Genomic DNA, 15503 nt, shown 5'->3' with positions numbered 1-15503 from the left:
TGGTGTCCGGACGGCGGTTCTCCCTCGGTTAACGTGGTTTGAGCGTCTTTAACGTGGTTTACCGTGGTAAATGATGTCGTCACGTACCCTTGTAGTCGTGAGCGGGGTAAATGAAACAGTGTCCCGGCAGAGAGAAGATCTTCTTATGAACAGACTCGTACAGTCTGAGAGGACTACCTGAAAGAAGACAGGAGCTGAGCGTTACTGGGTCGCCATCATGAGGACATGTCAAGTACTACAAAAACAAATATACAAAAAAAAAAAAAATAAATAATATATATATATATATATATATATATATATATATATATATATATATATATATATATATTTTTATTATTTTTTTATATATATTTTTTCACAGCTTGTATTGTGATTATTTTCAGTATAAAGGCAGGTAAATATTGTCTTTCCTGACTGTGAGCTGTTATATGGGTGTATAGAGATGAAGACCTTGCTGGAAGTCGGTTCTTCCACAGCCGCGGATGAGCAGAGCGTCTCCGGTGAAGGCCATGCGCTCGTCTTCGGTCACGTAGGTCACGCATCCGTCCGTGTGTCCCGGCGTCTCTCGCACCGTCACGTACTGAAAGCACAGATCGGTCACAGCTCGACTTCCCCCGGCTGAAAAGAGCATCTGATAAACGTTCACTTCTATAGAGCTTTTCACGATATACAGACCTGAAGTGCTGTTATTGTTTACATGATATATGTGTGTGTGCTTGTGTGTCTCTGTGCATGAGTGTGTGTCTGTCTGTCTGTGTATCTGTGTGTGTGTGTGTGTATCTGTGTGTGTGTGTATCTGTGTGTGTGTGTATCTGTGTGTGTCTGTGTGTGTGTGTGTCTGTGTGTGTGTGTATCTGTGTGTGTAATCTGTGTGTGTGTGTGTGTATCTGTGTGTGTGTGTGTATCTGTGTGTGTGTGTGTGTGTCTGTGTGTGTGTGTGTGTATCTGTGTGTGTGTCTCTGTGTGTGTGTGTGTGTGTGTGTGTCTGTGTGTGTGTGTGTGTGTGTATCTGTGTGTGTGTGTGTGTGTGTGTGTGTGTGTGTGTGTGTGTGTGTGTGTGTGTGTGTCTGTGTGTGTATCTGTGTGTGTGTGTGTGTGTGTGTGTGTGTGTGTGTGTGTGTGTGTGTGTGTGTGTGTGTGTGTGTGTGTGTGTGTGTGTGTGTGTGTGTGTGTGTGTGTATCTGTGTGTGTCTGTGTGTGTGTGTGTGTGTGTGTGTGTATCTGTGGAGAGGTTGATACAGTACGAGTTTCCCGAAGTGAACTCTGTCTCCGTCTGAGAGCTGGATGTCTGCGGCGGCTCCGCTGTGTTTAGAGATAGCGCTCTTCAGACCAAACAGCTTCTTCTTGAGGAGGCCGGAGCCGGTGATGTGATCGGCGTGACAGTGAGTGTTCACTGCAGAGAAGCAGAGGTCATCACACACACACACACGTCACACAGCACCCGGGATGAACACACAGCTGTTGTTTAGACATTATCCAGTGTTTTACTAAAGATTATTTGCTGAAGACGTTCACTGTGCTTTTACAGGCTCTTCTTTAGCTGCATGCTTCAGTCTGAATGTGAATCATGAAGTCAGAAAATTCATGCATTTATAACGTTTCTTAAACACGGATCGAAGCCTGTCCTAAAACCCCAAACCAAAATGCGATCAGCAGAGTTGCCATGGTTACAAATGTAATATTGTTTGATGCTTTTTAACAACAGTTCAAAAAAGAATAGGTTTATGTTTTAAACACTTTATTTCCCATATTAGTGATCCCGAACACGGCACTGTGTTGAATCTCTGAGCAACAAGATGATGATTCGTTCCTGACTGAATCGACTCTTTAAACGATTCGGTTCAATCAGGATGACTCGCTCATTAACAGTGAGGTGCTGCCACCTGCTGGAGGTTTTAATTTCGCATTTACACTTTCTCTTAACTACTTCAATATTAGAAGTTATCAGCAAACATACATCAAAAGATTATTTATGCCACTGCATAAATAAACTCTCTTTAGATGCAGATTCTGTGTTTCTCGGCAGAGCAACATCCCCGATTGAATGTAAGAATTTGGATTAAAGAGATCAAGGCCAGCATGTCTTATAAAGAGAAGTCCCAGACAGCAGCACAGTCACACACTGATGAGGGATCTGCTTACAGGCCACTTTGAGCGTCAGGCCCAGTTCAGAGAGGAGCTTCAGGTCCCTGTCCACCGTCTCCAGCACCGGGTCGATCAGAACGGCGTCTCGGCTCTCGGCGTCGGCCAGCAGGTAGGTGTACGTGCTGCTCTCAGCCTCGAAGAGCTGCAGAAAGCACAGCATCGGTCAGAACCAGTCGGCTCCAGCATTCCTCTCATATCTGTCCATCGCCTCCATACCACAGGCAACGGGTTCACGGGCACGGGTTCAGCCATGTCCGGAGATACAAACATTAAACGCATGAATAAAATAAAATATAAATAAAAATATAAATAAAAAAATCTACTGATTGGATCCCCTGACATCACAAATAATTAAAAATGTAAGAAAAAAAGTAAAAAAATTACAATTATTATATATATATATATATATATATATATATATATATATATTAAACAAAAATTGTTTCATTTAGTCACCTATGATATCATAAAATAAGTAAATAAATAAGAAAATCAAAAATAAATTATATAAATTATATGTATTAATAAACATGAAATAAATAATAAATTGTGTTAAATCTAATTTGCTAACAAAATAAATAAATGGTTAATAAATTTAGTTTCAGTGACCTCTAAGATTACAATAATAATAAATAAATACATTTAATAAAATAAATAAATAAAAATATGTTCATTTAGCTGTAGTGACTGCTAATTTATTTAAACAAATTTTAAAATAAAATTAAATCTGCTAATGTGCTCAGTAAATATTAAGGAAGGATAATAAATCTTGTTAATTTGGCATACCACTAAATAAATAAAAGGTTCGTTTTAGCGAGCCTTGATATCACACACAAAGTCTAATAAATCCTGCTAATTTGTTTAGAGTTATGGTTCATAGTGTGTATGAATGCATGATTTCAGAGCAGTAACAAACACGCTGTGGCTCTAAAGGTTCTCAGGCGCTGCAAGAAAAGTTGAACTTTAACTTTCATGTGTCTGCATTGCTTTATAACGCCGCTGTCAGATCAAGTCTTATGTAAGCTGTAATGTCAGAAGAAGCGGCTGACCTGTCTGAAGAGCGGCGCGCGGGACTCCATCCGGCCGCTGTAGAGTCTCTCTGAGGCGGCTGCGCTGCTCGGCTCGATCCGCGGGGCTCTGGGGCTCCACGGGCGGCTCGCAACGAACACCGCGGGTCTCAGTCTGCGCACGAGAGCTGCACTCATCTTTCACTTCCGTCTCCTCGTCGAGCCGGTTCGGTCGGTCGGCCTGCTCTGATCTGTATCTGAACGGACTTCGCTCGTCACAATGTAGCAGTAAACGCGGGAGTCACGCCTCCTTCCGAGAACGCCGCGCTAGAACGCGCTGGAACGACGCATGCTTCACCGACTCGAGCATTAAAGTCGATTAATATATCGTGAGCATTCGGTAGAGACAGTTAGGCGGAAGAGAACAGCTCCTGGGGGCAATGTTTACGAAATTCGACCCCGTTAGGGAACTTTGACGCGTCTGCGCATGCGCAGTGCGCTCTCGAGTTCAACTATGATTTCAGGAGCGTTGAAGTTAAAGTTAGGTCGTCACCAAAACCTTCCTGCAGCGTTCTGAGAAAGTGACCCTTCAATGAACCTCAAAAATAGAAACATCTTTAATCTAAATAAATAAAACATTTAGAAAAATCCTTTTGACTTACATTGAAGTACATCAACGGTTTCCTGACCAGCATTCCCTCAAAATGTCTTCCTTTGTGTAAATGATGGCACGGATTATATATTCAGGTGGAATATCCCTAAAGAGTCATTAACTGATTCTCAAAGGATAACCAAAAAGGAACCATGTGCTAACGTTAGGATAACATTTCGTAGTCGGAAACCTGTAGCGTGTTAAATTATTTTCCACTCATTAAGATTTATAAATACAGCAACATCTTTGTCGAGGAACGTAAACAAATATATTGTGTGAGAATTAATGCTATTCACAGAACCGTGGGAGCTTGTTTCCAACACGAGCAATACATCAAAGCAATAAATATTGTAAAAAAAAATAAAAATTAATTAATAAAAATATTAATAAATATTGGTTTATTAATTTATTAATAAATATTGATTTATTTAATATTATTTGCATTTATCAGAATGGATTAAAAACGCAGAAATCCGCAATTCTGAGAAAAAAAGACTTAATTGTGAGATAAAAATCCTACATTTTATATTCCAAATATTTAGCCCAGTAAGCTTCAGCCCTGCAAGATACTGCAAACTCATCTAATTGTGACTTAAACACATAATTGCGAGACGTAACTGCGATGTAAAACTGAAAAGCAGGATATCATCGCAAAGCATGATTTAGGATAGATATAAATGCTGAATTTTGAATTAGTGTCCCATTACGAGACAGGACGGGACGCTCCCGGTGGGTCGCCTAGCAACAACAGCACGCGCTCATTAATATTCATGAGCATGTTACGCATTGGATGCGACGCTGACCGGTGACTGTGCAGCTGAACAAACCACATTCCTTCATCAAACACACCCTTCTCTGAGCGTACGTGACTCCAGTCACACCGGCCCAGTCGTCTTTTATTGCAGCCTTCGTCACACATGATATGCACTCGGTCACGACAGTAAAGCCTGCTACAATCGGTCTAACAGTAATGACTCGCGACGCTGCTGTCTTCAGAAGGGATTGTTCTGCGTGGCGGCCGTCGAGAAGGACTCTCCGTTTGCTTCCTGAAACAATTAAACGAGCGTTAGTGGACTTGTTATAGATGCATGCTGACATGATGCTGGGTTCGAGCCTGAATGTAGAGCTGTGCGCGACAAAAACTAATAATAAAGTCAACATATAAAAATATATATATATCAAATTTCATTTACGTTGATGTACAGATCCATCCAGTTTAGCAGAGAAGTGATTTTACTGTAAACACCGGGTTTATTGACCCGTCCACATCCTTCACCCCAACTGACCACACCGGCCAAACGCCAGTCACCCGCCTCGGTCCGGCACACCAGAGGACCCCCGCTGTCCCCCTGAGAGAGAGAGAGAGAGAGAGAGAGAGAGAGAGAGAGAGAGAGAGAGACAGAGAGAGAGAGAGAGAGAGAGAGAGAGAGAGAGAGAGAGAGAGAGAGAGAGAGAGAGAGAGAGAGAGAGAGAGAGAGAGAGAGAGACAGAGAGAGAGAGAGAGAGAGAGAGAGAGAGAGAGAGAGAGAGAGAGAGAGAGAGAGAGAGAGACAGAGAGAGACAGAGAGAGAGAGAGAGAGAGAGAGAGAGAGAGAGAGAGAGAGACAGAGAGAGAGAGAGAGAGAGAGAGAGAGAGAGAGAGAGAGAGAGAGAGAGAGAGAGAGAGAGAGAGAGAGAGAGAGAGAGAGAGAGAGAGAGAGAGAGAGAGAGAGAGAGAGAGAGAGAGAGAGAGAGAGAGAGAGAGAGAGAGAGAGAGAGAGAGAGAGAGAGAGAGAGAGAGAGAGAGAGAGAGAGAGAGAGAGAGAGAGAGAGAGAGAGAGAGAGAGAGAGAGAGAGAGAGAGAGAGAGAGAGAGAGAGAGAGAGAGAGAGAGAGAGAGAGAGAGAGAGAGAGAGAGAGAGAGAGAGAGAGAGAGAGAGAGAGAGAGAGAGAGAGAGAGAGAGAGAGAGAGACAGAGAGAGAGAGAGAGAGAGAGAGAGAGAGAGAGAGAGAGAGAGAGAGAGAGAGAGAGAGAGAGAGAGAGAGAGAGAGAGAGAGAGAGAGAGAGAGAGAGAGAGAGAGAGAGAGAGAGAGAGAGAGAGAGAGAGAGAGAGAGAGAGAGAGAGAGAGAGAGAGAGAGAGAGAGAGAGAGAGAGAGAGAGAGAGAGAGAGAGAGAGAGAGAGAGAGAGAGAGAGAGAGAGAGAGAGAGAGAGAGAGAGAGAGAGAGAGAGAGAGAGAGAGAGAGAGAGAGAGAGAGAGAGAGAGAGAGAGAGAGAGAGAGAGAGAGAGAGAGAGAGAGAGAGAGAGAGAGAGAGAGAGAGAGAGAGAGAGAGAGAGAGAGAGAGAGAGAGAGAGAGAGAGAGAGAGAGAGAGAGAGAGAGAGAGAGAGAGAGAGAGAGAGAGACAGAGAGAGAGAGAGAGAGAGAGAGAGAGACAGAGACAGAGAGAGAGAGAGAGAGAGAGAGAGAGAGAGAGAGAGAGAGACAGAGAGAGAGAGAGAGAGAGAGAGAGAGAGACAGAGAGAGAGACAGAGACAGAGAGAGAGACAGAGAGAGAGAGAGAGAGAGAGAGAGAGAGAGAGAGAGAGAGAGAGAGAGAGCAGAGAGAGAGAGAGAGAGAGAGAGAGAGAGAGAGAGAGAGAGAGAGAGAGAGAGAGAGAGAGACAGAGAGAGAGAGAGACAGAGAGAGAGAGACAGAGACAGAGAGAGAGAGAGAGAGACAGAGAGAGACAGAGAGAGAGAGAGAGAGAGAGAGAGAGAGAGAGAGAGAGAGAGAGAGAGACAGAGAGAGAGACAGAGAGAGAGAGACAGAGACAGAGAGAGAGAGAGAGAGAGAGAGAGAGAGAGAGACAGAGAGAGAGAGAGAGACAGAGAGAGAGAGAGAGAGAGAGAGAGAGAGAGAGAGAGAGAGAGAGAGAGAGAGAGAGAGAGAGAGAGAGAGAGAGAGAGAGAGAGAGAGAGAGAGAGACACAGACAGAGAGAGAGAGAGAGAGACAGAGAGAGAGAGAGAGAGAGAGAGAGACAGAGAGAGAGACACAGAGAGAGAGAGAGAGAGAGAGAGAGAGACAGACTGTGAGAGTGAATCTCAGAAAGCTGTTACAGGACTGAAAACCCAATGGACAGTGAACAACTAAACACTAAACAGCTTTTTTAACTTAGTAAATAATGACAGAAGGACCATTTTCATTCATTAATGCATGTGGATACCTGACAGGAGTCCACTCCTCCCTCCATAACTCCGACGCAAAGCATTCTGGGAGTGAGCTGCGAGCCGTACACGTAGGGTAGTGAGCAGGCGGTCTGATCGATGATCCGCACCGAAGCCTGTCTCAGGTGAGACGACACGGAGCCTGCGAGAGACCCGGAGCGTGTGAGCGGAGCCGAGGACTTCAGGACGCAGAGAAACGCACACACAAACACACACACCTCCTTCACACACACACACAACCCCAACACACACACACACCACACACAACGAGCCCGCAGGGAAAGACTCCCTCAGACGGGGCAAACACACCGGCCTCACGCCGTCTACAACACACACACACCACACACACACACACACACACACACACACACACACACACACACACACACACACACACACACACACACACACACACACACACACACACACACACACACACACACACACACACACACACACACACACACACACACACACACACACACACACACACACACACACACACACACACACACACACACACACACACACACACACACACACACACACACACACACACACACACACACACACACACACACACACACACACACACACACACACACACACACACACACACACACACACACACACACACACACACACACACACACACACACACACACACACACACACACACACACACACACACACACACACACACACACACACACACACACACACACCACACACATACCACACACACACACACAGTGAGTCTGAACAACTTTAAAGATGATTTTATCAATATTTAGATTTTTTTCCTCCCTCAAATATTCAGATAGCTGTGTCTCAGATAAATTTTCCTAACAAACCATTTTTATTCAGCTTTGGGATGATGTATACATCTCAATTTCAAAAAAGTGACCCTTACGACTGAATTCTTGATGTGTAACAAGAACGAATGTTATCCATCAAGAATTCAAAACACCTCTATTCTTTCGTTTTAATTGTTTATTTAAAAAATATTGTTTAGGACAGCATAGAAGGGCTGTCCATACACATTTATTCCACTGCTTTCCTTTTTTATTTTCTGTGTAAGCATGAGCTGGACGGTCGTGTTCGACCACTGAACTCACGTCTTGTGTCTTCTGAAGCGTCCAAAACTAAAAATTTATATTTTCATGTATTCTAATGAATAGTTCACCCCTAAAATAAAATGTGCCCAAAATGCCCTCACGCTCAGACCGTCTGAGATTGAGTTTGTTTCTTCATCGGATCTGGAGAAATGCGTCTCTGCAATGGAAGTGAATGGGTGCCGTCGAAATGAGAGTCTGATAAAAACATCACAGCGCTCCGGTCCACCAGTGAACATCTGGAGAAGACAAAAGATCAAACCAATCCAGCCTTAAGATGATTTTAACTCTTCCTCTGGTGAAGGTGTGTTCTGGTCTGAATCAGGAGAGAAATCTGCGCAGATCAAGCAAATATGCGTCTTGATTTTGATGTTTGTTATTATGGATTATGGATCATATTTCGGTTAAAACGTCTTAATGATGGATTAGTTTGATCTTCTGTCTTCTCCAGATGTTTACTGATGGACTGTGGCTTATTCTGAAGCTTTTATCAGACTCTCATTCTGACGGCACCCATTCACATCCATCGCATTCTCCAGATCCCTCGAAGCGTTTCACTGAACTCGCCTCCCATCTCTATCTCCGTCTTGGTGCGCAGCATGCACAGGTCGTAGTCGTTGTTGTCGAGCGAGAATCGCGGATGCGTGTTTATCTGCAGCGTTTGGTAGCGCTTTCCCTGAGACGGATCCGAGACGCTCACGGTGTCGACCACCACGATCCAGTCCGACTCCTGCTTCATGTCGTATCTGTGAAACGAGACGAGCGCAGACATGAGTGTCGTGAGGCGGGCCTGGTCTCGGCGTCTGTCTCACACTCACTGTATGAAGCAGTGGGCGGCGGTGATGACCCAGCGAGGGCTGACCACGGCTCCTCCACACACGTGTTTGCCCCGATACTGTAAACTGGTCTGCCAACCCCACTGACCCTTCACAGCCTCCGTACCGCCGACGATACGAGAGCCTCGAGACCCAGCGGAGCAATCTGGGAGACAAAGAGAGGAATCTGGGAGACAATTCCTATGGTGAATATATCAAAACTTCATTTCTGATTAGTAATATGCATTGCTAAGAACTTCATTTGGACAACTTTGAAGGCAATATTTGTTTTTTTTTGCTCCCAATAAACCTTACATCAATGGAAAGCTCATTTATTCAGCTTGTTCCAAGGAGGTACACATTTCAGGGGAAAAAAACTCAATGAAGTACATTTTGCATGAAACAAAGGTGTTTACTTATTTTAAGAAAAATGCACTTTTTGTTATTCCCATAAACAAGACTAAAAATCTTATGTCATTTTGATTATCTAGTAAAAGAATCTTAATCCAAGAAATTTTTTGGATTTTGACTGGAAACAAATACTAAGATGAGCCTTTTTCTAAATAAAAAAAAAAATCTAAATTAAATTAAAATTCTAAAACAAGAAAGTACAATTAAATAGTGCTATAAAACGATTAATCACGATTAACTGCATCCAAAATAAAAGTTTTTGTTTGCATAATTTGCGTATTTACACTTTACACTTTATTTTATTTTTAATTTTTTATATTTTGTACACTTCTTTCTATATATATATATTTTTTTTATATTTTATATTTATATATATATATATAAATATATATATATATATATATATATTTTTTATATTCGACGCTGGACGGTGGTAAAAAACATTTCACTGCATGTCGTACCATGTATGCATGTGTATGTGACAAATAAAATTTGAATTTGAATTTATTTATCAGTTTGTAGCAGTAAGTAAAATATGGAGTGTGTTGTATTACAAATTTATAAAAGGTTAAACACAGACTCCAATATAACAGTATATGCTGAATGTGTATTGTGATTTACATTCTAAGAGCAGGAAGCCCAAGCCCCGAGACAGTTATCTTTTGTCTTTCAGTTCTTGAACATCTGGTAGGTGTCCTAAATCAAGTGTGAATGCTAATCCTAAGGTACAACTGTGCCTTTTGTTTCACCTATGCATTTGAATGACACCTGGATGCTAAATAGATCAAGGATCGGGAAAGTTCCTGCTCTGGGCTAAGTTCCTGATCGCATTTGCATACTTTTGTTTTACTGGTCTCCACCTCTGTGTACCCCTCCCCTTTGAAACATATATACTTCAACCTAACATGTTTCAGTTAGATTTGTTTCTTGGAGATTTCTTGAAGATCTTCTTGGAGATTGCTTGACGATTTTCTTAAAGATTTCTTGAAGACTTCTTGCAGATGACTACAGCAACGAAATAAAAAACGATCTCCTGCTTTACCAAGAATCTCCTGGTCTCTTCTTAAAAAGAAGCTAAAAAAAGTTTCCAACAAGTGCCTCAAGGCTCGGTACTGGGGCCGTTCATTTTCACACTTTACACGTTACCTCTGATATGTAACGTGATAAACATCTCGATAAACTTCAGCTGGAACAAAACTAGAGTCCTTACTAGAACGAGGAAGTATGATCATATTAGCCCGGTTCTGTCAAACATCGGACTGTTTGCTAACATGAGCTAACAGTGAATAACGCCTGGTGTAGAGCGTGGCTGCCGTACCCGAGGGGATGCTGACGGTGTCGTTCGAGGGGTATTTGACGGAGTAGAAGGGCGCTGGAGTGATGGTGCAGTTCTGAGAGCCGCCAGCAGGAGGATCAACGTCTCGCTCTTTGTTCGGGAAACACACGAACTTCACTGAAGGAGAAAAGCAGGGAGTCATCCGTCCGTTTCCGCTGGAGTACGAGCGCACCGGATGTTACCTGTGACGGCGATGCAGAGGATGAGGATGAGGAAGGTGGGGATGAGGGTCGTGATCAACGCCAGACGAGACGGACATGAAGAACAGAGTCTGAGCCCCGAGACATCTGAGGAGAAAACAAGAGGATTAAAACAGGAATAATCTATCTGTCTGAACATTATCTACCTCTCTATCTATCTAAACATTCTCTTTCTCTCTGTCTATCTATCTATCCAAATAGTATTTATCTATCTACCTCTCTATCTATCTATTATTTATCTACCTCTCTGTTTATCTGAATATTATCTCTCTTCCTCTCTATCTATCTGAACATTAGCTATCTACCTCTTTATTTATCTATCTGAACATTATCTATCTTCCTCTCTATCTATTTGAACATTATCTACCTCTTTATTTATCTATCTGAACATTATCTATCTTCCTCTCTATCTATCTGAACATTATTTATCTACCTCTCTGTTTATCTGAACATTATCTAACTATCTATCTATCTATCTGAATTTTATCTATCTTCCTCTCTATCTATCTGAAGATTATCTACCTCTTTATTTATCTATCTGAACATTATCTATCTGAACATTATCTATCTTCCTCTCTATCTATTTGAACATTATCTAACTCTCTATCTATCTGAACATTATCTACATCTTTATTTATCTATCTGAACATTATCTATCTATCTGAACATTATTTATCTACCTCTCTATTTATCTGAACATTATCTATCTATCTGAATTTTATCTATCTTCCTCTATATCTATCTGAACATTATCTACCTCTCTGTCTATCTGAATATTATCTACCTCTTTATCTATCTATCTGAACATTATCTATCTACCTCTCTGTTTATCTGAACATTATCTATCTTCCTCTATATCTATCTAAACATTATCTATCTTCCTCTTTATCTATCTGAACATTATCTCCATCTCTATCTACCTGAACATCATCTATCTACCTCTTTATTTATCTATCTATCTATCTATCTGTCTGTCTTTCTCTCCGTCTCTCTCCTCACCCGTCTCCTCCGTGGAAAGGTTTTTAGACTCCTGTACGCCGATCTCTTCTTCTCTGGCTGTAGTTTTAGCCTCAGTAGCAGGTGAGTCTCTCTCAGGAGGGTTGATCAGATGAGGCATGAGCACAGACAGAGAATACGGGGCCAGTTCAGAGACGCCCAGCAGCTGCACACAGCCAGCAGGGACCAGCGTCACAGGAAACGGCACAGAGCCACTTCCTGTTCCGCACAGAGCCTGAGGAGCGAGGCTCTTCGATGCAGATCCAGGAATCAGCGTGAGCGGCGAGTCCTTCATCACCGGAGCCGTGAGCAGAGGAAGAGCCGTGTTTAAGAGAGCCGGACAGGTGCATGATGGGAAGGTCTGAAGGGGCTCTCTGCTGTCCTTTGCCGGGCTGATGCTATAGAAACCCTAAACGAAAGGTCAAAGGTCAGTTATCACCAAGCCTGAACAGACTCTATAGACTATCAGAAACTGAAACATTGCACGGGGAGATCGGTTTTGGATGATGATCACATGATTTATTTAGTTTAGTTTTACAGATTTATTCTGCCTCTGATAAGCAGCCAATTTAGTTAACAAGACATTAAAAACAAAAATAAAGGAAAAGGATACAATTACATTTCCAAGATTAAATAAAAAATGTAATTGAATTCGGTAAGCTACAAAATATGCTACATGCAACAAAGTAAAAGAAAAACAAAAAAAAGAAGGTGCAATTAAATAGTGCTATAAAACGATTAATCACAATTAACTGCATCCAAAATAAAAGTTTTTGTTTGCATAATTTGTGTATTTATCTGACCGCCATCAGTTTGTAGCAGTAAGTAAAATATGGAGTACCTCAAGGCTCGGTACTGGGGCCGTTCATTTTCACACTTTACACGTTACCTCTGATATGTAACGTGATAAACATCTTGATAAACTAGGAAGTATGATCACATTAGCCCGGTTCTGTCAACACTGCACTGGCTCCCTATCAAACATCGGATAGATTTTAAAATCTTATTAATTACCTATAAAGCCCTGAATGGTTTATCTCCTCAATACTTGAGCGAGCTCTTATCACATTATAGTCCTGCACGTCCGCTGCGTTCTCAAAACTCTGGCTGTTTGATAATACCTAGAATATCAAAATCAACTGCGGGCGGCAGATCCTTTTCCTATCTAGCACCTAAACTCTGGAACAATCTCCCTAACTCTGTTCAGGAGGCAGACACACTCTGCCAGTTAAAATCTAGACTAAAGACACATCTTTTTAACCTAGCCTATACATAACACACCAACACACTTTTATCATTTAAATCCATTAAAGGATTGCTAGGCTGGATTAATTATATCAGCTGGAACCGGGAACACTACTCCTAAAATACGATGCACTTGTCATTGACACAGCTGTGTTTAACAATGAACAGGAAGTTAAGTGCTGGGCGTCCGGTCAGAGGAGAACTGACCCCAACTGAGTCTGGTTTCTCCCAAGGTTTTTTTTCTTCATTCTGTATGGATGGGGTTTTGGTTCCTCTGTCTTCTTTGTTGGGGACACTTAACTTCTAGTGATTATCGTTGAATTGATTCCAGAGACCGTCTCTGCATTTAATAACAAACTGTTCACTCTCGTCATTATTGTATTCTTCTGCTTTATCCTGTTCAGTGCTTTGATGCAACCTGTTTTGTTAAAAGCGCTATATAAATAAAAATGATTGATTGATTGATTTGACAGCGCTATGTATAAATAAATAAAATAACCAAACACTACCTCAAAAATAGTGATTGTTTACAGTTTCCCCCCATCTGCCATTGGTCAGTTATACAGATAGTCCCGCCCCGAACGTATGCCATTGTTTGCGACCCTTTTCACAGATACATTACTACCGTTATTATCATTTAACAATGTTAGGATTTGTTCTTTTGATATCAGATACACAAAACCAAACAGCTGACGGTACCCATTGACTTCCACAGCTGTGTTTTTCTCTACTATGGACGGCTTGGTAACTGTATATTCTTCCAAATAGTTTCTATTGTGTTCAATGGAAGACTGGTCTGGATCAGCCTGAGGGTGAGCAAACGGTAACAGAATTGTCATGTTCTGTCCCTTTAAGCGAGATGCTCTACAAAGCGCACGTGCTGCAGTTTCTTTTCAGACTCGCAGCTTCTTTTTGATGAATCGTTACAGAGATCAAGAGGCTATTGTCCTCACCTGGGCGTGAGCCATCGTCGTGTCAGCTCGTGCCTTCAAAGACACCAGGCCATTCTTCTCTTCCTCCTCCAACAACAGAAGACGCTTGAATCCCGAAAGCACAAAACCCGATATAAGCATCAAGAGAAGTCGAGCCGAGGTGCCGCGAGCTGAATATTCCATTCGTTCGATCCGCTGCGACGCTCGGCCGGCTTCGTCGTGCTTCACCTCGTCAGCGTCACACATTCAGTGCATTCAGTGTGAGTTTATGAAGAGCGTTCCGGCTGTAACAGATAGGCTGATGAAAAATGCATGCTGATTATTGTTAGACAGGGTCAGAGTTGAGCGACTGAGAGAAAGATACGCCGCGGCCGACGGGTCACAAAACAACCAGTGACTCAGCATGAAGGTTAATGACCGCCGCTGGTCAGAAATCACCAGCACTTCATTACATGAAGCCTTTCACGCATTCGATAAAACGCGACACATTCGACTTGAGCTCTCGTGGAAAATACGTGCATGTGCGTTTGAGCCGTGAATCCTGTTTCACCTCAGGAGGGTTTTACCGGCGATCGCGTTACAGCATCCACCCGCGAGGTGCTGGGAGTCACCGGGAGACCTGCAATCAGTAATGGGAGCGGTTAGATCCGAAACAAGATTAAAGCAACTCAGTTAAGACGTCAGATTACACTAACGGATGGGAAACCGGAGATTCAAAGCCCTCGGGTCACAGCGGTCATTATCAGGGTTAACTCGCATTAAAAGCATTGAAAAATTTAACGAGAGTTAACATAGCAACACATAAAAGTCATCTTTTAGCTAGCTGACGCAATGACACAAATAATAAACTGAAACTGCAATGAAATCATTTAAAAAGTAAAATACAAAACATTCATAAAAAAATTTAAGGTAACGCTTTAGAACAGGCAACGCTTTTTCCCTCAATAAATTATTAATGTGCTGCTTATTAATAGTTAGAGCAGTAGTTGTTAAGATGTAGAATAAGGTGCTTAATTAGCACTAATAAATGGCTATTATTCTAGAAATATTGCATGCATGTATGCAACTAATAGGTAATAGGTATGCAATTGTAAAAAATATAGTGTTACCAATTAGAATAGTGCCTTAATATGATTATAACAGTTTAATATTAATATTTTAATAATATTAATTATTATAATAATTTTAATATTTGAAATAATACTGTAATGTATCAGCATTATTTAGTATCATTGAGACCTGAAACTGAAGCTAATTATTTTATAAATTATATAAAATGTGTATATATATATATATATATATATATATATCAACATTTCATGCAGTTGCTATGGCAACATAGTTTAACTTGGTGTACGAAAATAAGAATTTTTTTAAAACTATATATACACAGATAAAAAAAAAAACACACAACAAAGTTCTTAAAACTTTCACTAAATATTTTTATTTTTTAAAGAGAA

The 15503-nt window shown here is 41.7% G+C and overlaps 3 protein-coding genes across 3 annotated transcripts in view; all 3 read right to left on the bottom strand.

Annotated features, from left to right (window-relative positions):
• ethe1 (ETHE1 persulfide dioxygenase) overlaps positions 1 to 3573 on the bottom strand; it is a 6485-nt gene extending 2912 nt beyond the window's left edge. Inside the window, exons 1-5 of the mRNA XM_043257695.1 lie at positions 3198 to 3573; positions 2146 to 2290; positions 1248 to 1396; positions 454 to 583; positions 88 to 177 (exon numbers count right to left, since the gene is read on the bottom strand). Of these exons, the coding sequence (XP_043113630.1) occupies positions 88 to 177; positions 454 to 583; positions 1248 to 1396; positions 2146 to 2290; positions 3198 to 3353 (670 nt within the window). The 5' untranslated portion in view covers positions 3354 to 3573. The remainder of the gene's footprint in view (positions 1 to 87; positions 178 to 453; positions 584 to 1247; positions 1397 to 2145; positions 2291 to 3197) is intronic.
• A 201-nt stretch (positions 3574 to 3774) lies between these two features.
• On the bottom strand, positions 3775 to 7187 carry LOC122357996 (tryptase-2-like). Its single transcript, XM_043257708.1, has 3 exons — positions 6993 to 7187; positions 5001 to 5156; positions 3775 to 4853 (listed from the first exon to the last, which is right to left on the bottom strand). The coding sequence occupies exons 1-3, from the start codon at positions 7035 to 7037 to the stop codon at positions 4800 to 4802; spliced, it is 255 nt and encodes an 84-aa protein (XP_043113643.1). The 5' UTR covers positions 7038 to 7187; the 3' UTR covers positions 3775 to 4799.
• A 515-nt stretch (positions 7188 to 7702) lies between these two features.
• Positions 7703 to 15155, bottom strand: LOC122357978. Its single transcript, XM_043257687.1, has 6 exons — positions 14065 to 15155; positions 11870 to 12275; positions 10853 to 10957; positions 10653 to 10787; positions 8927 to 9089; positions 7703 to 8854 (listed from the first exon to the last, which is right to left on the bottom strand). Exons 1-6 carry the CDS (start codon positions 14287 to 14289, stop codon positions 8626 to 8628), a joined length of 1263 nt encoding a protein of 420 aa, XP_043113622.1. The 5' UTR covers positions 14290 to 15155; the 3' UTR covers positions 7703 to 8625.
• Positions 15156 to 15503: the final 348 nt, after the last annotated feature.

The sequence above is a fragment of the Puntigrus tetrazona genome, chromosome 14 (assembly GCF_018831695.1).
Source record: "Puntigrus tetrazona isolate hp1 chromosome 14, ASM1883169v1, whole genome shotgun sequence".
Taxonomy (NCBI): Eukaryota; Metazoa; Chordata; class Actinopteri; order Cypriniformes; family Cyprinidae; genus Puntigrus; species Puntigrus tetrazona.
This window is presented reverse-complemented; position numbering and strand designations above follow the sequence as displayed.